The sequence below is a fragment of the Pristiophorus japonicus genome, chromosome 20 (genome assembly GCF_044704955.1).
Source record: "Pristiophorus japonicus isolate sPriJap1 chromosome 20, sPriJap1.hap1, whole genome shotgun sequence".
NCBI classification, from domain to species: Eukaryota; Metazoa; Chordata; class Chondrichthyes; family Pristiophoridae; genus Pristiophorus; species Pristiophorus japonicus.
The window spans coordinates 10006619-10028739 of record NC_091996.1 but is presented as its reverse complement, the minus strand read 5'-3'; the positions used below and the strand labels follow the sequence as shown (position 1 = coordinate 10028739).

The window sequence follows — 22121 nt, the reverse complement described above, 5'->3', positions numbered from 1 at the left end:
TGGAAAGGCAAAATACCGGCATGATTCTGGTGGTCAGGGGTGCATGCGCAGAACGCAGCCGACCTCCACTCCGACTTTGGGCCGCTCGGGGCACAGACCTTCTCCGCCCCCACCCGGGCTGACCTCCTTTTATCCGGCAAAATCCACAATTCGGCGCAGGCCAGGTCCTGAGGGTGCTGGATAAGAGGGGTTCAACCTGTACTGCGGGAGCTGGACATTTGAAATTTAAACAGAGAATGCTGGAACTGCTCAGCGGGTCGGGCAGCATCTGTGGAGAGAGAAACAGAGTTAGCGTTTCAGGTCGGTGATCCTTCATCAGAAATTGTTGGAAGTTCAACAATATCAGAAGATAGCCACCGCTCCCATTTTTTCGGACAGCGGGTGCTGGTAATGATTCCACTAATGATGTTTACCTCCTCGGGACCCATCTTTGTGTTTTTCCGCTTGTTCCATTACCACTCCCTTTTGCCTCGCACCATCACCCTTTTTGCCATTTACTCACTCCTCCCTTTCACCCGATCACAGACCTTCCCTTTTGTTCTTTCTGCCCCCCACACCCTGTTTTCTCTGCACCTGTACTTGCTTAAAACCCCAACATCTTCCAGTTCTGACGAAAGGTCATCGACCTGAAACGTAATTCTGTTTCTCCACAGATGCTGCCTTTTGTTCAGGTACTGTGTGTAGTTTTGGTCTCCTTACCTAAGGAAGGATATACTTGCCATAGAAGGGAGTGCAATGAAGGTTCACCAGACTGATTCCTGGCATGGGGGGGATTGTCCTATGAGGAGAGACTGAACAGACTAGGCCTATATTCTCCAGATTTTAGAAGAATGAGAGGTGATCTCATTGAAACATTCAACATTCTTATAGGGCTTGACAGGGTAGATGCAGGGAGGATGTTTCCTCTGGCTGTGGAGTCCAGAACCAGGGGTCACAGTCTCAGAATAAGCAGTCGGCCATTTAGGACTGAGATGAGGAGAAATTTCTTCACTCAGAGGGTGGTGAATCCACGAGAGCAAGAAGAGAGCGTGTCGAGAGCTGGGTGTCACTGTCTTTGGAATTCTCTGCCCCAGAGGGCTGTGGAGGCTCAGTCTTTGAGTATACTCAAGACAGAGATCGATAGATTTTTGGATATTGAGGGAATCAAGGGATATGGGGACAGTGCAGGAAAGTGGAGTTAGAAGATCAGCCGTGGTCTCATTGAATGGTGGAGCAGGCTCGAGGGGCTGAGTATATTCAGCATTTTCTGTTTATATTGCTACCCCTAATTGGACTCACCTCTCTGTACAATTTGCGGAAAACCATTCAGTTAATTTGCAAAGAGTGCGCCGAATTTCTTGCATGTATTTCCTGGTGTTGATCATGTGTATTTTGCATTGGAAGCAGTTCTGCAGGGAAAACCGGGAAACCAGTCCCGCTGTGTGTAGTCTTGCCCTCTGCTCTTTTCCCCACAGTCCACACTTCACTGAGTACTGGAGAAATTATTGTTCTCTCCCGATTTTTTTTTTTTGCCTAAATTATAAATCATGATTTTTGTAAAGCAAATGCACATCCTGTAAAGCTTCTCGTTGCTCTCTCCCATCCAGGTGGGTGAAGCACGAGCGCAGTACAACATTGGGAACGTGTTCCATGCCAAAGGGAAGCAGCTGTCCTGGCTAGTGGCCCACGACTCTGGAGACTTGCCCGATGGAGTGAAGGAAACGTTGGAGAAGGCCACCAAGTACTACGAGTGAGTAAAGCAGCGTCTGCACATCCAGCCAACAAATTAAACACTGGGGAGGAAGGAGCAGCAATGCAAACTGAATGTTCAACATGTGTTCTGGATACCCATGAGGAACATATATCACTCACAGCAACTGCTCATACAGTACAGACCCGTGAGGATATTGTGGTTATGTTGGTTTCTTTCCCCCCCAATAAAAAGCTTTCTGACTCCATAAAAGCAACATGCTATATGCACTGAGTCCAGACCTCATCACACGATCCCGACATACCCTAAACACGATACAGGTACACCGTCCAAAATTCGGCAACCTCGGGACCGAGACTGTGCCGGTTTTCAGATTTTTCTGGATTTAGGACCTCGCTGTTTGGCGCTCCTCGCCGATCCTCCGCTTCTCTCCGATCTCGCCGCCTGCCAATTCCCACCGCCTGCCGAACCTTGCCACCTGCCAATTCTCACCGGCCGTTGCCCCCCAGTGCTGCAATTTTTACCGGTTTCCTTGCCTCTCGCCAGCTTGGCCGTCGTGAAAATGTCCGGTTTTTGGACAATTCTGGTTTTCGGACAGCCAGATTCTTCAGACGTTGTACCTGTACCGGGAATTTCTAAACATGATGCCGAGAGCCCCTCTATAATTTCTGAATCCAAATAATTTATGGAAATTAGGAACGATAAATGGTTCCAAAACTGTGCCATGTAGCACCCCGCTCAGTTCCCCCCCCCCCCCCCTCAACTCCGATATAGCTCCTCCAATGAGATCTCACTCTATCCTATCCTATGGCCTGCTTTCTTACCCATTTCCCAAGCTTTACCCTGAATGCTTTTTTGAGTGTTAACTTAAAAGCCTTTCATGTGGAACTTGGTGAAAAGCCTTTCGTAAGCTGAGGTGCACCACTTTGCCGGGCTTTCTGTAAACCACTTGGGTTGTCATTTCTTCAAAGGATGGCTTGCTCGGAAGGCGTTGAAGCATTTTGTTGGGAAAGGGGAGTTTTATCAAGTAATACTCATGTAGGCATGTGCAACTTGTTGTGCTGAAATGTCCAGGAATGCTTCACGCAATGAATCATTTTTAAGTGCGATGATCTTTAATCAGCCATGTCACATGTAATACAAGTGAGATAAATTGCCTGTCGATTTGTTCCTGGTGGTATTGCATGAGAGAAGAACATTGGTCAGAACAATGGAATACTATAAATCTTTAATGTCCTTCGGAACAGGAAGACTTCTCTCTTTTCCACCTTTACACTCTGCATTACATCATAGAATCACACAGCACAGAAGGAGGCCATACGGCCCATCATGCCTGTGCCCGCGCTTTGAAAGAGGATCCAATTAGTCCTGCTCCCCCACTGTTTCCTCATAGCCCTACGATTTGTTTTCCTTTTCAAAGCATATCTATCTGATTCTGTGATCTGAGATCCATGCTGTATCTAACTTGGAAGCATTTGATCCTAACATTGTGCATCCAGTGTGAAAAGGTGCCTTTCAGCCTTGGTTACTTGGACACTTTCCTTGAGAAAAATTCACAAAAATGATTGTTTTAAAAAAAATGTTCTAGGCTTTTTTCCCCCAGTAGACAGTCTAAAACTATTTTTGTTTCAAAACTCTCTTGGATTTTATAACAAAACAGGTTAAGTCTAAAGAACATGTTCCGAAGATATCAACGTTCTTGCTTTCTCATATAAATCAAGAACACTGGCTGCCGTTCAGAGAATCGCTTGAAATTTATCCTTGAAACGTGCAGTGCGTACACAGAATGTGTTTCCATTAAGGTCACTGATTCAATTTAAACTCACATTTGTAACTGTTATCAGGTGATGCACAATGATGTGTATCTCGCTGTACTCCATAAACCTGAGCTCATCCAAAACTCGGCTGCCCCGTGTCCTAACTCACACCAAGTGCCTCTCACCCCATCACCCCTGTGCTCGCTGACCTACATTGACTCACGGTTTGGCAACATCTCGATTTTAATACTCTCATCCTTGTTTTCAAATCCCTCCATGGCCCTTGCCCCTCCCTATCTTTGTAATCTCCTCCAGCCCCGCAAACCCCCCCCGAGATCTCTGCGCTCCTCTAATTCTGGCCTCTTGCGGCGTGCCTGATTTTCATCATCCCCACCATCGGTGGCCATGCCTTCAGCTGCCTGGGACCCAAGCTCTGGAACTCCCTCCCTAAACCTCTCCGCCTCTCTCCTCCTTCAAGATGCTCCTTAAAACCTACCTCTTTGACCAAGCTTTTGGTCACCTGTGCTAATTTCTACTTATGCTGCTCGGTGTCAAATTTTTATCGCATAATACTGCTGAGAAGCGCTTTGGGACGTTTCACTACGTTAAAGGCGCGATATAAATACAAACGGTTGTTCTTGTGGAACATGTCTGAGAGTGGCAGGTTTCGGATTACAATGGAATGACTTGCTGCACTTCACAAGCGCTTTGCAGTAATTCAGACAGATGTTTGTGCACCCTCATTTTTTAAAGTATTTCTTTGATGATAATGCGCATTGGGGCGTCCCGAGCATGTGAAAAGCCCCATATAATTACGAGTTTGTTCGTTCTTTTCCTTCTTTCAAATTCACTTTCCCCAAATTCACTTTCCCTTCTCGCTTCCACTTTCTTCCCCTTGCTGAGAGTCAGGTGAAAATCCCTATCCTGGAGCCTCCGTCGGGTGGGAGGGGAGAAGAGCCAAGGCCAGGGATTATTCCAGCATCGCCAACAGATAGTGGGCACGCAGTGTGCGGAACATGGTTCCCAGTCCGCCAAGGTTAACGTGAAACCAGAAGATAAAAGGATTTAAAGGAAACCATTCAGCCATCTGTTGCAGTGGAAAAGGAGACAGTTGTTTGAACTGCTGTTCCAAAAACCTATTCATCACTCCCCCAACATATTTTAAGAGTACATACCCTAACCTCTTTACTTCAGATTTTTACATTGTTTTGCTTTTTTTTTTAAAAAGAGCATAACTGATTTTAATCACTTAACCATTGGTGGCCGTGCCTTTTGTTGCCTGGACCCCAAGCTCTGGAACTCCCTGCCTAAACCTCTCCGCCTCTCTTTCCTCCTTTAAGACGCTCCTTAAAACTTACCACCGTCTGTCCAAATGTCTCTTTATGTGGCTTGGTGTCAAATTTAGCATTGTGACACTTCTGTCAAGTACCTTGGGATGTTTTACTACGTTAAAGGTGCGATATAAATACAAGTTGTAATTGTTAAAAAAAATAATAAAATCAGCATTCACTGCACTAGGTGGTACATCTGTTGTATAACTCCTTAGTTCTGTAGTACTCTTAATGTCTTAGCCTGTATTACAGAGAATGTACAGCACAGAACCAGGCCATTTGGCCCAACTGGGTCCACGCAGGTGTTTATGCTCCACACCAGCCTCCTCTCACCCTGCTTCCTCTCACCCTGTCAGTATAACTTACTATTCCTGTCTCCCTCATGTCTTTATCCAGCTTTCCCTCAAATGGATCTGTCGTTCCTGTTCTAGTGCAGTCAAATTTCAGCTTCTGCTTTCTGTGCATGTCCGTCTTATGTTTAATACCCAAATCAGGTCTCATTCATTTTTTTAAAATTTCCCTCGTGAGAATAAACCTCACTTTCCAAATCCGCCAATCCAGATAGAGCATCACTCAGTTGACTTTGCTAATTATTGCCTGGTTGTTTCACAGCGATCTCAAATAGTGCACCGGGATTCTTGGTTTCACCTTCTGCAAGGTCATAAGCTTCACTGTGGAGTCATTCCCCCGCTTGCAGCTCTCGATATTCATCACTTTAAATTTCCCTTTGTTGATTGGCCTTGAATAGTGCTCTCCCAGCTGCTAAATTGCTCTAATTCCCTGAGAGAAGATGAAGTCGTCAAATTTATTCAACCAATTTTAAATCTTTGTAAGATGTGGATTTTCTTTTTTCACGATTGCTAATAATGGCGACCTCTGGGCCGATTCCTTTGAAACCCCATCTCTTCACTAATTCCAAGTTTAATTAATGTTCTTTTGCATTTATTCATGTCTTCCACTGCCGTGGGAGGTTTTTTTTATAAAAATTTCTCCCTTGATCCGCAAGACTCTTAAGAGTCTTATCAAATACTTTCTAAAATTCAATATTCTTTTTCCAATAAACTCCAGGAGCTCTCGCTTTTTCATAAAATCCCCAGTAAGTTTCTGACTCCCAGGGGTTATGGGGAGTGGGTAGGGAAGTGGAGCTGAGGCCAAGATCAGATCAACCACGATCTTACTGAATGGCGAAGCAGGCTCGAGGGGCCGTATAGTCTACTCCTGCTCTTATTTCTTACATGTTTCGGAGAAGGTTCACTGGGTTGATTCCGGAGATGAGGGGGTTGACTTATGAGGAAAGGTTGAGTAGGTTGGGCCTCTACTCATTGGAATGCAGAAGAATGAGAGGTGATCTTCTCGAAAAGTATAAGATTATGAGGGGGCTTGACAAGGTGGATGCAGAGAGGATATTTCCACTTAAAAGGGGAGACTAGAACAGCGGGGCATAATCTTAGAATAAGGGGCCACCCGTTTAAAACTGAGATGAGGAGGAATTTCTTCTCTCAGAGGGTTGTAAATCTGTGGAATTCACTGCCTCAGAGAGCTGTGGAAGCTGGCTCATTGCATAAATTTAAGACTGGGATAGACAGTTTCTTAACCGTTAAGGGAATAAGGGGTTATGGGAAACGGGCAGGGAAGTGGAGCTGAGTCCATGATCGGATCAGCCATGATCGTATTAAATGGCGGAGCAGGCTCGAGGGGGCGTATGGCCTACTCCTGCTCCTATTTCTTATGTTCTTATGTTATGTTCCCTCATTTTCCACTGTGGTTATCTTCAACTCCATTGATGATGCTCTATAGCATTTTTAAACATAGGACTTCAGTAGAAACATAGAATGGTTACAGCACAGAAGGAGGCCATTCGGCCCGTCGAGCCCGTTCTCACGGTCTTGTCAGAAACAAGAGAGTTACGAGAACCCAAGAGACGTGAATTGGAATTGCAAGCCAGTACATGTAACAGTTAATAGAATGGGCTCGATGGGCCGAATGGCCGCCTTCCGTGCTGTAACCATTCTATGATTCTACTGAAGTCCGAGTTTTAAGAATGCTATGGAGGACCATCAATGGAGTTGAAGTTGGATGTGACTGCTGCCAATGACAAAGTACTGCACATGTGCAATTCCAATGCCTTCTTGGCTGTTCCGGCCTTCGTGGGCAGCAGTCACTCTGATCTATTAAAGTGGCCTGTTCGCCAAATAAATCATCTTTGTAACTGTGAGAAGTAAACATACTGGCGGTATCCGGTAATTGCCGAGGAGTTTCTGGTTGGCGATGGGGCTTGGGCTGGTCGGCGATGGGGCTTGGGCTGGGGCTTGGGCTGGGCCCCGGGTTCCTCATGGGGAGCTGGTGCGCTCGAGATGCAAAAGCTCCTGGGGTTTCTCAACAATCAGCATCCACCCAGCTTCAAATGTAAGTAGTGATAGACATGGCGACTGATTGTTTAATCGGGGGGGGGGGGGGAGAGAGGGTGGGAGGGGGGGGAGAGAGGGGGAGGGAGGGTGGGAGGGGGGAGAGAGAGAGAGGGTTGGGGGTGGAGAGAGAGGGGGGGAGGGAGGGGGGAAGAGGGTTGGGGGGGGAGAGAGGGGGGGAGGGAAGAGGGTGGGAGAGAGAGAGGAAGGGAGGGAGTGGGAGAGAAAGTGGGAGGGGGGAAGAGGGAGGGTGGGAGATGGGGAAAGAGAGCAGGTGGGTCGGGGGGAGAGAGAGGGTGGGAGGAGGAGGGATGGAAGGAGGATAAGAGAGAGGGAGGGGGAGAGAGGGAGGGAGGACATCAGCGTTGAATCTATAGACGAAGGCGATGATAACAATCTAAATGAGTACTCTTCATACCCTCAGTAGTGCACAATCATTTAAAATTTTCAACTGCACTATATGTTTTCTACCACAGAGCAAGAGAGGAAGTATTTGAATGTTGAATACGTAACCCCAAAATTACTTTGTGCGTCATTTTCTCCCAGGGCTGCCTCCCTTGCACTGTACATTTAATTCGTGAGTTGTGTGTGGAGAAAACATCAATCCTTGACACTCTGTGGACATAAATCTTGCTGGAAGATTACCTGTTTCCGAACATTTATGCCCCCTAAACGTAAACGCTGAGTCTCCACATCATGTTTTAGCAAGAATTTTTTCTCGGCGGAGAAAATGTAAATCCTTCTCCTCCTTTGAGACTAAGGTTCTTTATCCATACTGTTACAAATCTAACTGAAGAATTTCTTATCCTTTCCAGCACCTGCAGCAACTTGTTGTTCTAACTTTATTTCCTGTCCCCAATGTTACAGCTAGTAATTCTCAATTTTTCCCACAGCCTTTCTCTCGATATTCTTTCTCGTTGAGCCTCTTCAGTTTTAAATTACAGTAGACCTTTTTTTTGTTGTATTTGACTTGGGAATATGCTGAGCACTGAGGTACAACATGGGCTGCATTGCAATTGAGAGTCTCCAGAAAATGTACTAACAGCATCTGCGATTCGCTAACGGTGACTTAAATGTTGGGGTTTTACAGTTTTAACATAGGGTTGGATGTAACATAGGAACATAAGAAATAGGAGCAGGAGTAGGCCATTTGGCCCCTCGAGCCTGCTCCGTCATTTAATAAGATCATGGCTGATCTGATCATAGACTCAGGTCCACTTCCCTGCCCGCTCCCCATAACCCCTGACTCCTTTATCGCTCAAAAATCTGTCTATCTCTGCCCTATTCAATGGACCAACCTCCACAGCTCTCTGGGGCAGAGAAATCCACAGATTTACAGCCTCTGAGAGAAGAAATTCCTCCTCATCTCCATTCTAACCTTTATTCTTAAACTATGCCCCCGAGTTCTAGATTCCCCCACGTGAGGAAACATCCTCTCTGCATCCACCTTGTCGAGCTCCCTCAGTATCGTGTATGTTTCGATAAGATCACCTCTCATTCTTCTAAACTCCAATGAGTACAGGCACAACCTGCTCAACCTATCTTCATAAGTCAATCCCTTCATCTCAGGAATCAACCTAATGAACCTTCTCTGAACAGCCTCCAATGCAAGTATATCTTTCCTTAAATATGGAGACCAAAACTGTACGCAGTACTCCAGGTGTGGTCTCACCAATACCCTGTACAGTTGTAGCAGGACTTCTCAGCTTTTATACTCTATCCCCCTTGCAATAAAGACCAACGTTCCATTGGCCTTCCTGATTACTTGCTGTACCTGCATGCTAACCTTTCTGTGTTTCATGCACCAGGACCCTGATTACCTTGTGCTTGTTTTAACCCTTATTTAATCACTTGGCCCTGTGATGTTATTCTATATTTAATCTGATCTTTTACTTTCTCCAATCTTGGTATTCTGGTGTTCCCTAGCTCCTCTGATCTTTCCTTTCTCCCACATTCTAATGGCTTTTAAAACCCAGACTTGGCGTTACTTAATCTTTACTTCTCAATTGATGTCGCCTTCCCTCCGATTCTTCCAGTATCGATGGTGCCTTGCGCTGTGGGCTTTGGCTGTTCTCCTCGATTTCTCAATGAAAAACACATGGATCCCCCTGGCCTCAGCACCGCCACAGCAGCCAGTCACCAGAACTAGCCACCCGCAGTTAAACATAGTCAGGCACATGTGTACTCAGTAGCAAATGTTAGTCACATTTTTGCATATTCAGGAAAGACAGATTTTGCGGGTCATGCAGGAATCAATGAGGCTTAACAACGATGAAACTAATTGTAAAATTGTATGGGGCCTGAGAGGATATTAGAATTTGCTTCCTCAAAGTTGATTTTGTTATTGAAGGCTGGAAGTGAGTGTGGAGAGACAGACGCAGGGAAGGTCATCCTCTTCCGGGTTATGGGCCTCACTCATGTTCTTGCGCATTCTTGCTCTCTTTCCTTTTCTTTTTCATTTCTTTCTTTACTTTTACTTCCTTTAATTTTTCTTCATTCTCATTTCTTTCCTTCCTTCCTTTTTTTCTTTTTCTTTTTTTCTTCCTCTTTCTTTCTCTTTCCATCTTTCTTTCTTTTTCTTTGTTCCTTTTTCTTTTTCTCCTTCCCCCCTTCCTTCCCCCCTTCCCCCTTCCTTCCTTCCCCCTTCCCCCTTCCTTCCCCCTCCTTCCTTTCCTCCACCTTCCTTTCCCCCTCCTTCCTTTCCCCCTCCTTCCTTTTCCCCTTTCCCCTTTCCCCTTTCATTCCTTCCCCCTTCATTCCTTCCCCCTTTCCCCTTTTCCCTCGAGCCTGCTCCACCATTCAATGAGATCACGGCTGATCTTCGACCTCAACTCCACTTTCCCACCTGATCCCCATATTCCTTGATTCGCTTAGTGTCTTTCTGTCACTCATTTCTTTCCCATATTTTGCTTTCTCTCTTGGATCAGAGAGTTCATCACCGACCAGTTGGGATGTCATTGTGGACTGCCATCCTCAGTGGTTGGTCCCTGTAACAAAACACACCAGTGGTCTTGCTACACGCCACCTTCTCCCACCTCCTGCAGAGTACGATGCGGAGAGACAAATGCGCACAAAGTACTTGAGGGGGAAGGTCTGGCAGAGTCTGTTTGAGTCCCACTCTTCATCCAGCATCTACTGGTTATTAGCATTCAATGTAAATATTTAAAGGCCGACAATCACTTAATTCTAAACTTAGTTTGCACTATTACTTTGGGCTATACGGGCTCTTTTTGCTTACATGGATTCTGCACAGCCCTATATATGAACTTGAAAGCTGTTCATTATAAAAATAAGCATACTTGGAAGCAATGTCAAGGCTGTAATCTGTCTGGATTTAGATGATAGTTATAAGCCATTAAAGTTCACTTTGCAGTTCATGAGCTCCAAATCCATTATTCTGCCTATATAATATGTAATCTTTTGATGATGAATATCATCTTGTACTTGGCTTGAATGGCAAGGACTCTTGAGTTTTGGCTTGGGTTTTTCAATGTTTGCGATCAATGTTTCCTCTTTAATTTTTTTTTTCCCACGCGTGGTCCTTTTAACTGGCTGTGAGGGCCAATCGGATTTCCCTGCGTGTGCGGGTTCCTTCAGTGTAAAAGCCGGCAAGCGGAACCCCCGCGGGACCTCCAGCCGTGCAGCTTAACCGGAACGTTGGTTTGTGATCCCTTCCTCTTGTTTTTTTCTGTTTCTCACTGTAGGATGAATCTTAATATTGTTAAAGAATTAGGTGATCGGGCAGCTCAGGGCCGAGCGTATGGCAACCTCGGCAACACGCATTACCTTTTGGGAAACTACTGCGATGCCATTGACTTTCACAAAGAGGTAATGATCAATACTTGCACGTGACACTGCCACGACATGAAATGGCGTTTTGTTCTGAAAATGGAAAGCATTTCTAATTACCCGCTGCTGTCGGAAAAGCTTCAAAGGATGGGTAGCGAAAGAAGTAGGACATAAGAAGTATAAAACACTAGTTAGGCCGCAGCTAGAGTACCGTCTCGTCGCCGAGAGCGTGCAGAAAGCAAGCGCAGGCAGCAGAAGGAGCGTGCGGCAAACCAGACTCCCCACCCACCCTTTCCTCCAACCACTGTCTGTCCCACCTGTGACAGAGACTGTAATTCCCGTATTGGACTGTACAGTCAACGGAGAACTCACTTTTAGAGTGGAATCAAGTCTTCCTCGATTTCGAGGGACTGCCTATGATGATGATGATGATGACGGTGTGCATTTCTGGTCACCACATTACAGGAAAGATGCGATTGCACTGGAAAGGGTGCAGAAGAGATTTACGAGGATGTTGCCCGGACTGGAGAATTTTGGCTATGAGGAAAGATTGGAGATGCTGGGTCTGTTTTTCTTTGGAACAGAGGAGGCTGAGGGGAGACCTGATTGAGGTGTATAAAATTATGAGGGCCTGGATCGGAAGGACCTGTTTCCCTTGGCAGAGGAGTCAACAACCAGGGGACATAGATTTAAAGTAATTGGGGGGGGAGGTTTAGAGGGGATATGAGGGGACATTTTTTCACCCAGAGGGTGGTGGGGGTCTGGAACTCACTGTCTGAAAGGGTGGTAGAGGCAGAAATAGAATCATAGAGGCAGAAACCCTCACCACATTTAAAAAATACTTAGATGTGTACTTAAAGTGCCGTAACCTACAGGGCTACGGCCCAAGAGCTGGAAAGTTGGATTAGGCTGGATAGCTCTTGGTCGGCCGGCGCGGACACAATGGGCTGAAATGGTCTCCCTTTCATGCTGTAAATTTCTATGATTCTATGATACGCTCATAGAATCATAGAATAGTACAGTACAGCAGGAGACCATTGGGCCCATCAAGTCTGCTAATCTCCACCCTCCTAATAGCAAGATCCTCAGGAGCCATGCAGTTCTGGTGCTATGGTAAGATCCATTGTAGGGCGTGACCCAGAAGATAGCATTAAATATGACTGGGGAACAGAAAGGAGCCTGAATCCTTGTCTTTATCAGAGTGTCTATTGACAGCACTGTGTCAGCCCAATGAGTTGGAGGCGGAGAGGGACTTGCGACAGGACTCATAGCAAACAGTCCATTTTACAGCAAAGTCTTATTTGCTCAGCAAACATAAGAATTAGGAACAGGAGTAGGCCATCTAGCACCTCGAGCCTGCTCCGCCATTCAACAAGATCATGGCTGATCTGTCCGTGGACTCAGCTCCACTTACCGGCCCGCTCCCCATAACCCTTAATTCACTTATTGGTTAAAAATCTATCCATCTGTGATTTGAATACATTCAATGCTCAACTGCTTCCTTGGGCAGAGAATTCCACAGATTCACAATCCTCTGGGAGAAGAAATTCCTTCTCAACTCGGTTTTAAATTGGCTCCCCCGTATTTTGAGGCTGTGCCCCCTAGTTCTAGTCTCCCCGACCAGTGGAAACAACCTCTCTGCCTCTATCTTGTCGATCCCTTTCATTATTTTAAATGTTTCTATAAGATCACCCCTCATCCTTCTGAACTCCCAACGAGTAAAGACCCAGTCTACTCAATCTATCATGATAAGGTAACCCACTCATCTCCGGAATCAGCCTCGTGAATCGTCTCTGTACCCCCTCCAAAGCTAGTATATCCTTCCTTAAGTAAGGTGACAAGAAACTGCACGCAGTACTCCAGGTGCGGCCTCACCAATACCCTGTACAGTTGTAGCAAGACCTCCCTGCTTTTGTACTCCATCCCTCTCGCAATGAAGGCCAACATTTAATTCGCCTTCCTGATTACCTGCTGCACCTGCAAACTAACTTTTTGGGATTCATGCACAAGGACCCCCAGGTCCCTCTGCACCGCAGCATGTTGTAATTTCTCCCCATTCAAATAATATTCCCTTTTATTGTTTTTTTTTCCAAGGTGGATGACCTCACATTTTCCGACATTGTATTCCATCTGCCAAACCTTAGCCCATTCGCTTAACCTATCTAAATCTCTTTGCAGCCTCTCTGTGTCCTCTACACAACCCGCTTTCCCACTAATCTTTGTGTCATCTGCAAATTTTGTTACACTACACTTTGTCCCCTCTTCCAGGTCATCTATGTATATTGTAAACAGTTGTGGTCCCAGTACCGATCCCTGTGGCACACCACTAACCACCGATTTCCAACCTGAAAAGGACCCATTTATCCTGACTCTCTGCTTTCTGTTAGCCAGCCAATTCTCGATCCATGCTAATACATTTCCTCTGACTCCGCGTACCTTTATCTTCTGCAGTAACCTTTTGTGTGGCACCTTATCAAATGCCTTTTGGAAATCTAAATACACCACATCCATCGGTACACCTCTATCCACCATGCTCGTTATATCCTCAAAGAATTCCACTAAATTAGTTAAACATGATTTCCCCTTCATGAATCCATGTTGCGTCTGCTTGATTGTACTATTCCTATCTAGATGTCCCGCTATTTCTTCCTTAATGATAGCTTCAAGCATTTTCCCCACTACAGATGTTAAACTAACCGGCCTATAGTTACCTGCCTTTTGTCTGCCCCCTTTTTTAAACAGAGGCGTTACATTAGCTGCTTTCCAATCCGCTGGTACCTCCCCAGAGTCCAGAGAATTTTGGTAGATTATAACGAATGCATCTGCTATAACTTCCACCATCTCTTTTAATATCCTTGGATGCATTTCTTCGGGACCAGAGGACTTGTCTACCTTGAGTCCCATTAGCCTGTCCAGCACTACCCCCCCTAGTGATAGTGATTATCTCGAGGTCCTCCCTTCCCACATTCCTGTGACCAGCAATTTTTGGCATGGTTTTTGTGTCTTTCACTGTGAAGACCGAAGCAAAATAATTATTTAAGGTCTCAGCCATTTCCACATTTCCCATTATTAAATCCCCCTTCTCATCTTCTAAGGGACCAACATTTACTTTAGTCACTCTTTTCCGTTTTATATATCGGTAAAAGCTTTTATTATCTGTTTTAATGTTTTGCGCAAGTTTACTTTCATAATCTATCTTTCCTTTCTTTATTGCTTTCTTCGTCATTCTTTGCTGTCGTTTAAAATTTTCCCAATCCTCTAGTTTCCCACTAACCTTGGCCACCTTATATGCATTGGTTTTTAACTTGATACTCTCCTTTATTTCCTTGGTTATCCATGGCTGGTTATCCCTTCTCTTACCGCCCTTCTTTTTCACTGGAATATATTTTTGTTGAGCACTATGAAAGAGCTCCTTAAAAGTCCTCCGCTGTTCCTCAATTGTGCCACCGTTTAGTCTGTGTTCCCAGTCTACTTTAGCCAATTCTGCCCTCATCCCACTGTAGTCCCCTTTGTTTAAGCATAGTACGCTCATTTGAGACACTACTTCCTCAGTCTCAATCTGTATTACAAATTCAACCATACTGTGATCACTCATTCCGAGAGGATCTTTTACTAGGAGATCGTTTATTATTCCTGTCTCATTACACAGGACCAGATCTAAGATAGCTTGCTCCCTTGTAGGTTCTGTAACATACTGTTCTAAGAAACAATCCCGTATGCATTCTATGTATTCCTCCTCCAGGCTACCCCGTGCGATTTGATTTGACCAATCGATATGTAGGTTAAAATCCCCCATGACTACTGCCCTTCCTTTTTCACATGCCTTCATTATTCCCTTGATTATTGTCCGCCCTACCGTGAAGTTATTATTTGGGTGCGTATAAACTATGCCCACCAGTGACTTTTTCCCCTTACTATCTTTAATCTCCACCCACAATGATTCAACATTTTGTTCATTAGAACCAATATCGTCTCTCACAACTGCCCTGATATCATCCTTTATTACCGGAGTTGCCCCACCTCCTTTCCCTTCTTGTCTATCTTTCCGAATTGTAAGATACCGCTGTATGTTTAATTCCCAGTCTTGGCCACCCTGCAACCATGTTTCTGTAATGGCCACCAAATCATACCCATTTGTAATGATTTGTGCCGTCAACTCATTTACTTTATTTCGAATGCTGCGTGCGTTTAGGTAGAGTGTTTTAATACCAGTTTTTAAACCTTGATTTTTAGTTCTGAACCCTCCTGCAGCCCCTTTATATTCATACATGTTTACACTTACCCCAATGCTACTCTGCTCTGTTGCCTCCTGCCTTTTGCATTCTTTCTTGGGGTCCTGTTCATCTGAGCTCTCACCCACTCTAACTAGCTCAGAGCCCTCTCCTGGGTTCCGAATACTCCTCGCATTGAGGCACCGAGCTTTCATGCTTGCCTTTTTATTACACTTTGACCTTTTAGAATGTTGCTGCACAGTGGCCCTTTTTGTTTTTTGCCTTGGGTTTCTCTGCCCTCCACTTTTACTCATCTCCTTTCTGTCTTTTGCTTCTGTCTCCATTTTGTTTCCCTCTGTCTCCCTGCATTGGTTCCCATCCCCCTGCCATATTAGTTTAACTCCTCCCCAACAGCACTAGCAAACTAGGACATTGGTTCCGGTCCTGCCCAGGTGCAGACCGTCCGGTTTGTACTGGTCCCACCTCCCCCAGAACCGGTTCCAATGCCCCAGGAATTTGAATCCCTCCCTGCTGCACCACTGCTCAAGCCACGTATTCATCTGAGCTATCCTGTGATTCCTACTCTGACTTAGCACATGGCACAGGTAGCAATCCCGAGATTACTACCTTTGAGGTCCTACTTTTTAATTTAGCTCCTAGCTCCTTAAATTCTTCTCATAGGACCTCATCCCTTTTTTTTTACCTATATCGTTGGTACCAATGTGCACCACAACAACTGGCTGTTCACCCTCCCTTTTCAGAATGTCCTGCACCCGCTCTGAGACATCCTTGATCCTTGCACCAGGGAGGCAACATACCATCCTGGAGTCTCTGTTGCAGCCGCAGAAACGCCTATCTATTCCCCTTACAATTGAAATCACTATCGCTCTCCCACACTTTTTCCTGCCCTCCTGTGCAGCACAGCCAGCCACGGTGCCATGAACTTGGCTGCTGCTGCCCTCCCCTGATGAGTCATCCCCCTCAACAGATTCTATTTGCTCAGCAAGCAGAGTCTATTTGCTCAGCAAGCAGAGTCTATTTGCTCAGCAAGCAGAGTCTATTTGCTCAGCAAGCAGAGTCTATTTGTTCAGCAAGCAGAGTCTATTTGTTCAGCAAGCAGAGTCTATTTGTTCAGCAAGCAGAGTCTATTTGTTCAGCAAGCAGAATCTATTTGCTCAGCAAGCAGAGTCTATTTGCTCAGAAAGCAGAGTCTATTTGCTCAGCAAGCAGAGTCTATTTGTTCAGCAAGCAGAATCTATTTGCTCAGCAAGCAGAGTCTATTTGCTCAGCAAGCAGAGTCTATTTGCTCAGCAAGCAGAGTCTATTTGCTCAGCAAGCAGAGTCTATTTGCTCAGCAAGCAGAGTCTATTTGCTCAGCAAGCAGAGTCTATTTGCTTAGCAAGCAGAGTCTATTTGCTCAGCAAACACAGCCTATTTGCTTTGCGCAAACAATCTATTTGCTCAGCAAACTCAGCCTGTTTGCTCAGCAAACAGTCTACTTAAACACCGCACGACAGCATATAGTCTACAGAGTCTATTTAAAACGAGCCTCGACAAACTACAGCAAACAGAACTCGTGCCCAAAACTGTAGCAATGCCTCCCGATAAAAGCAGGGGGATTTCTCCAGCAAAGTGTAGCGAGTTAAGGATCGTTACACAATACAGATTCGGCGCATAAATTCAATCCCAGTCACTTGCAGCAGTGCGTGATTGACGGGGGAATTACCCAAACATCTCCATTCTAGCCAGCAATAGCAGTGTCACGATTGGCAGCCATAACAACAGCAACAACAACTTGTATTTACATAGCGCCTTTAACGCAGTGAAACGTCCTAAGGCGCTTTGCAGGAGTATTATGAGACAAAACATTTGACAGGAGAAATTAGGGCAGGGCTTGGTCAAAGAGGTAGGTTTTAAAAAGCATCTTAAAGGAGGAAAGAGAGGTAGAGAGGTAGAGAGGTAGAGAGGTAGAGAGGTGGAGAGGTGGAGAGGTTTAGGGAGGGTGTTCCAGAGCTTGGGGCCCAGGCAGCTGATGGTTGAGCGATTATAGTCAGGGATGCTCGCGAGCAGAATACAGGTGCGATGTCCAAAATCCGGAGTTCCGGAATTCAGAATGTTCCGGAATCCAGACTCCCCCACCTCGGCCACCCGCCCTCCCCCCGCCTTGACCCGACCTCGCCTGACCTTCCCCCACTGCGGCCTGAACTCCGGCTGTCTGACCTCGCCTCGGCTTCCCCCGGCATCGACCCGATCGACCTCCCCCGGCCTCAGCCCAACCGATACCTCCGGCTCAACTGAGTTCCCTGACCTCCGGCGTCCCTCCCCTACCTACCTTCCTCGGCCCAGGCAAAGACGTTCCGAAATCTGGAAGTACCCGGAATCCGGAACAGCCTCGGTCCAGCGGTTTCCGGATTTCCGATGTCACACCTGTAGTACTGGGACTAAGAAGCTGCCATAGTTAATAAGAACATAAGAACATAAGAATTAGGAACAGGAGTAGGCCATCTAGCCCCTCGAGCCTGCTCCGCCATTCAACAAGATCATGGCTGATCTGGCCATGGACTCAGCTCCACTTACCCGCCCGCTCCCCATAACCCTTAATTTCCTTATTGGTAAAAAAATCTATCTATCTGTGATTTGAATACATTCAATGAGCTAGCCTCAACTGCTTCCTTGGGCAGAGAATTCCACAGATTCACAACCCTCTGGGAGAAGAAATTCCTTCTCAACTCGGTTTTAAATTGGCTCCCCCGTATTTTGAGGCTGTGCCCCCTAGTTCTAGTCTCCCCGACCTGTGGAAACAACCTCTCTGCCTCTATCTTGTCTATCCCTTTCATTATTTTAAATGTTTCTATAAGATCACCCCTCCTCCTTCTGAACTCCAACGAGTAAAGACCCAGTCTACTCAATCTATCATCATAAGGTAACCCCCTCATCTCCGGAAACAGCCTCGTGAATCGTCTCTGTACCCCCTCCAAAGCCAGTATATCCTTCCTTAAGTAAGGTGACCAAAACTGCACGCAGTCCTCCAGGTGCGGCCTCACCAATACCCTGTACAGTTGCAGCAGGACCTCCCTGCTTTTGTACTCCATCCCTCTCGCAATGAAGGCCAACATTCCATTCGCCTTCCTGATTACCTGCTGCACCTGCAAACTAATAAATGAAGGGAGCAGGCCAGAAGGCTGGATTGCCTGTGTGACATGCTAAAGGCTATGAATTTTTGTTTGTCCAAGCTCACTCATCATCGGCGATCCCTCCACAAGAGTTCACAGATATTTCAATGAAGGACCCGATGTTCCAGTCCGGAACTCCAGTTGAGGGAGTGGAAGATGCCTGTGCGTGGTTTTTTTTTTAAACACGTGATGACAGTCACACATCAGCCACCACACGGGCAAGGGTTGAACCAGGACGACTGGAGACCTGCTCTGCTGCACTGACCTAGTGCGCGCACATATCGCAGTGTGGGCTGGGCCCGTGCTGCCCCTGGGCCCTCCGCTCTTCTGGGCCCCGTACCCCTCATTCGCCGCACCTCCGCCCACGATATTCCAGGGCCCGGCGCTCCAGCTCTATTTATAGCCCCAACTTGCGGTGGTGTTCTCACACAGGTCGGGCCGGCCCACCATATTCCAGGGCCCAACCTGTGTGTACCAGTATATGGTTAGTGTCTAGCATGAACTGATTCAGCGGGAAGGGACACAATCATATTATCAGATGGCGAAATCTGATTGCAGTGTCTTAATATTTATTACGCTGCAGATTAAAGAGATGGGATGGCTACATGCTATTGATTCTGAGCTGGAAAATTCATTAAATGAGCCACGAATTTCCGGAAAGTAAACCAGCGCATCACTATTAATAATAGATTTTTAATATAATTGCTGGATACCTGATTAATTTTTCATCTCTCTTGTGGTTAGATCAGAAGTGGAAGCATAAGCTCAAGGGCATAAAGTCAGTGCAAAAAATGCAAATCCTGCACCAACGATTATCAAAAGCCAGTCCTTTGTTAGTGCTGTGGAGGGATTGGGCCCTGGTTGCAGATTGAAGCTGAACTCTGAACCCGAGTTGGGCTATCAGTGGGGGTGCAGTGTGGGCATGGAGATGTTTGCTGTCAGGCAAAAAAAATGAGCGTTGAATCAATTCATGATTTCTTGGCCCATATGCTAGCTGCTGAATAATTATGTAGTTATGTAGATATTGAAGGAGCTAAGATGGCTCTCCTTAGAGCAGGGAAGATTAAGGGGAGACCTGATTGAGGTATTCAAAATGATGAGAAAGAAATTCTTGCATTTCTATAGCGCCTTTCATGACCACCGGACGTCTCAAAGCGCTTTACAGCCAATGGAGTACTTTTGAAGTGTAGTCACTGTTGTAATGTGGGAAACGCAGCAGCCAATTTGCACACAGCAAGCCCCCACAAACAGCAATGTGATAATGACCAGATAATCTGTTGTTTTGTTATGTTGATTGAGGGATATATATTGGCCAGGACACCGAGGGTAACTCCTCTGCTCTTCTTCGAAATAGTGCAGTAGGAGAAGGGGCCTTGGTTTAACGTCTCATCCGAAAGACGCCACCTCCGACAGTGCAGCACTCCCTCAGGGACTTGAACCCACAACCTCCTGACTCGGAGGCGAGAGTGCTACGCACTGAGCCATAGCTGGTTTTGATGGAGCACTTGAGGAGAAACTGTTTCCTCTGGCAAGTGGGTCCGCAACCAGAGATTTAAAATCATTGGCAAAAGAAATAGAGGGGAACCACCTCCTTCACCAACCCCCTTCTAGCCCCCCCCCTCCCCCACTCCCCCTGCCGCTTCCCCCAGCCATGGGGAGCTGCTGAATAATGCAACTGACATCAGGATCAGGGGAATGGTCGGACCTTATCCTCATCCCATCTTACTCTGGCATTGCTCCAACATTTAAATTTCAAAGAAATTACACATTTTAGACTTTTCATTTCAGAAATTGGGCAATAACAACAACAAATTGTATTGATATAGCACATTTAACGTCGTGAAATGTCCCAAGGCGCTTCACAGGAGTATTATGAGACAAAATATTTGACACCGAGCCACATAAGGAGAAATTAGGGCAGTAAGCTTGGTCAAAGAGGTAGGTTTTAATGAGCATCTTAAAGGAGGAAAGAGAGGTAGAGGGGCGGGGAGGTTTAGGGTAAAAAGAAAGAAAGGCTTGGATTTATATAGCGCCTTTCACGACCGCCGGATGTCTCAAAGCGCTTTACAGCCAATGAAGTCACTGTTGTAATGTGGGACTTGTTCTGACGAGATTGAGATTACACTAATTAAACGTGCAAATATAGAACATTTAATTTGAGGGCCATGATTAAATGAACTTTTGGCAATGTATGCAAAAAATATCTTCAATTAAGGAAGATTTTAAATGTTTACATGGAAGCGCTCACGTGGAGCATAGACTGATTCGGCTGAATGGCCTGTTTTTGTGCCGTATCAGTAGTGGGGAAAATGTTGGAATCAATTATTAAGGATGAAATAGCAACACATTTGGAAAGCAGTGACAGGATTGGTCCAAGTCAGCATGGATTTATGAAGGGGAAGTCATGCTTGACAAATCTTCTGGAATTTTTTGAGGATGTAACTAGTAGAGTGGACAAGGGAGAACCAGTGGCTGTGATGTATTTGGACTTTCAAAAGGCTTTTGACAAGGTCCCACACAAGAGATTGGTGTGCAAAATCAAAGCACATGGTATTGGGGGTAATATACTGACGTGGATAGAGAACTGGTTGGCAGACAGGAAGCAGAGAGTCGGATAAACGGGTCTTTTTCAGAATGGCAGGCAGTGACTAGTGGAGTGCTGCAGGGCTCAGTGCTAGGACCCCAGCTCTTTACAATATACATCAGTGATTTGGATGAAGGAATTGAGTGTAATATCTCCAAGTTTGCAGATGACACTAAACTGGGTGGCGGTGTGAACTGTGAGGAGGATGCTAAAAGGCTGCAGGGTGACTTGGACAGGTTAGATGAGTGGGCAAATACATGGCAGATGCAGTATAATGTGGATAAATGTGAGGTTATCCACTTTGGTGGCAAAAACGCAAAGACAGAATATTATCTGAATGGTGGCAGATTAGGAAAAGGGGAGGTGCAACGAGACCTGGGTGTCATGGTTCATCAGTCATTGAAAGTTGGCATGCAGGTACAGCAGGCAGTGAAGAAGGCAAATGGTATGTTGGCCTTCATAGCTAGGGGATTTGAGTATAGGAGCAGGGAGGTCTTACTGCAGTTGTACAGGGCCTTGGTGAGGCCTCACCTGGAATATTGTGTTCAGTTTTGGTCTCCTAACCTGAGGAAGGAAGTTCTTGCTATTGAGGGAGTGCAGCGAAGGTTCACCAGACTGATTCCTGGGATGGCTGGACTGACATATGAGGAGAGACTAGATCAACTGGGCCTTTATACATTGGAGTTTAGAAGGATGAGAGGGGATCTCATAGAAACATACAAGATTCTGACAGGACGGGACAGGTTAGATGCGGGTAGATTGTTCCCGATGTTGGCGATGTCCAGAACCAGGGGCCATAGTCTTAGGATAAGGGGTAGGCCATTTAGGACTGAGATGAGGAGAAACTGCTTCACTCAGAGTTCTTAACCTGTTTAATTCCCTGCCGCAGAGAGTTGTTGATGCCAGTTCATTGGATATATTCAAGAGGGAGTTCAATATGGTCCTTGCGGCTAAGGGGATCAAGGGGTATGGAGAGAAAGCAGGAAAGGGGTACTGAGGGAATGATCAGCCATGATCTTATTGAATGATGGTGCAGGCTCGAAGGGCCGAATGGCCTACTCCTGCACCTATTTTCTATGTTTCTGTGTTTCTGTGTATATCCTATGTAATAATGCGGGGCAAGTGGATGTGTGAAATGAATGGCCAAATAATCTGGTCTTAACATGTTTTCCCGAAGTATT

The 22121-nt window shown here is 45.9% G+C and overlaps 1 protein-coding gene across 6 annotated transcripts in view; it reads left to right on the top strand.

Moving 5' to 3' along the window:
* The window catches only part of LOC139233158 (G-protein-signaling modulator 1-like), a 326419-nt gene that overhangs the window by 129894 nt on the left and 174404 nt on the right, over positions 1–22121 (top strand). For all 6 annotated transcript variants that reach the window (XM_070863742.1, XM_070863740.1, XM_070863741.1 and 3 more), the window contains 2 exons: positions 1587–1729; positions 10888–11011. In XM_070863742.1, coding sequence (XP_070719843.1) covers positions 1587–1729; positions 10888–11011 — 267 coding nt within the window. The remainder of the gene's footprint in view (positions 1–1586; positions 1730–10887; positions 11012–22121) is intronic.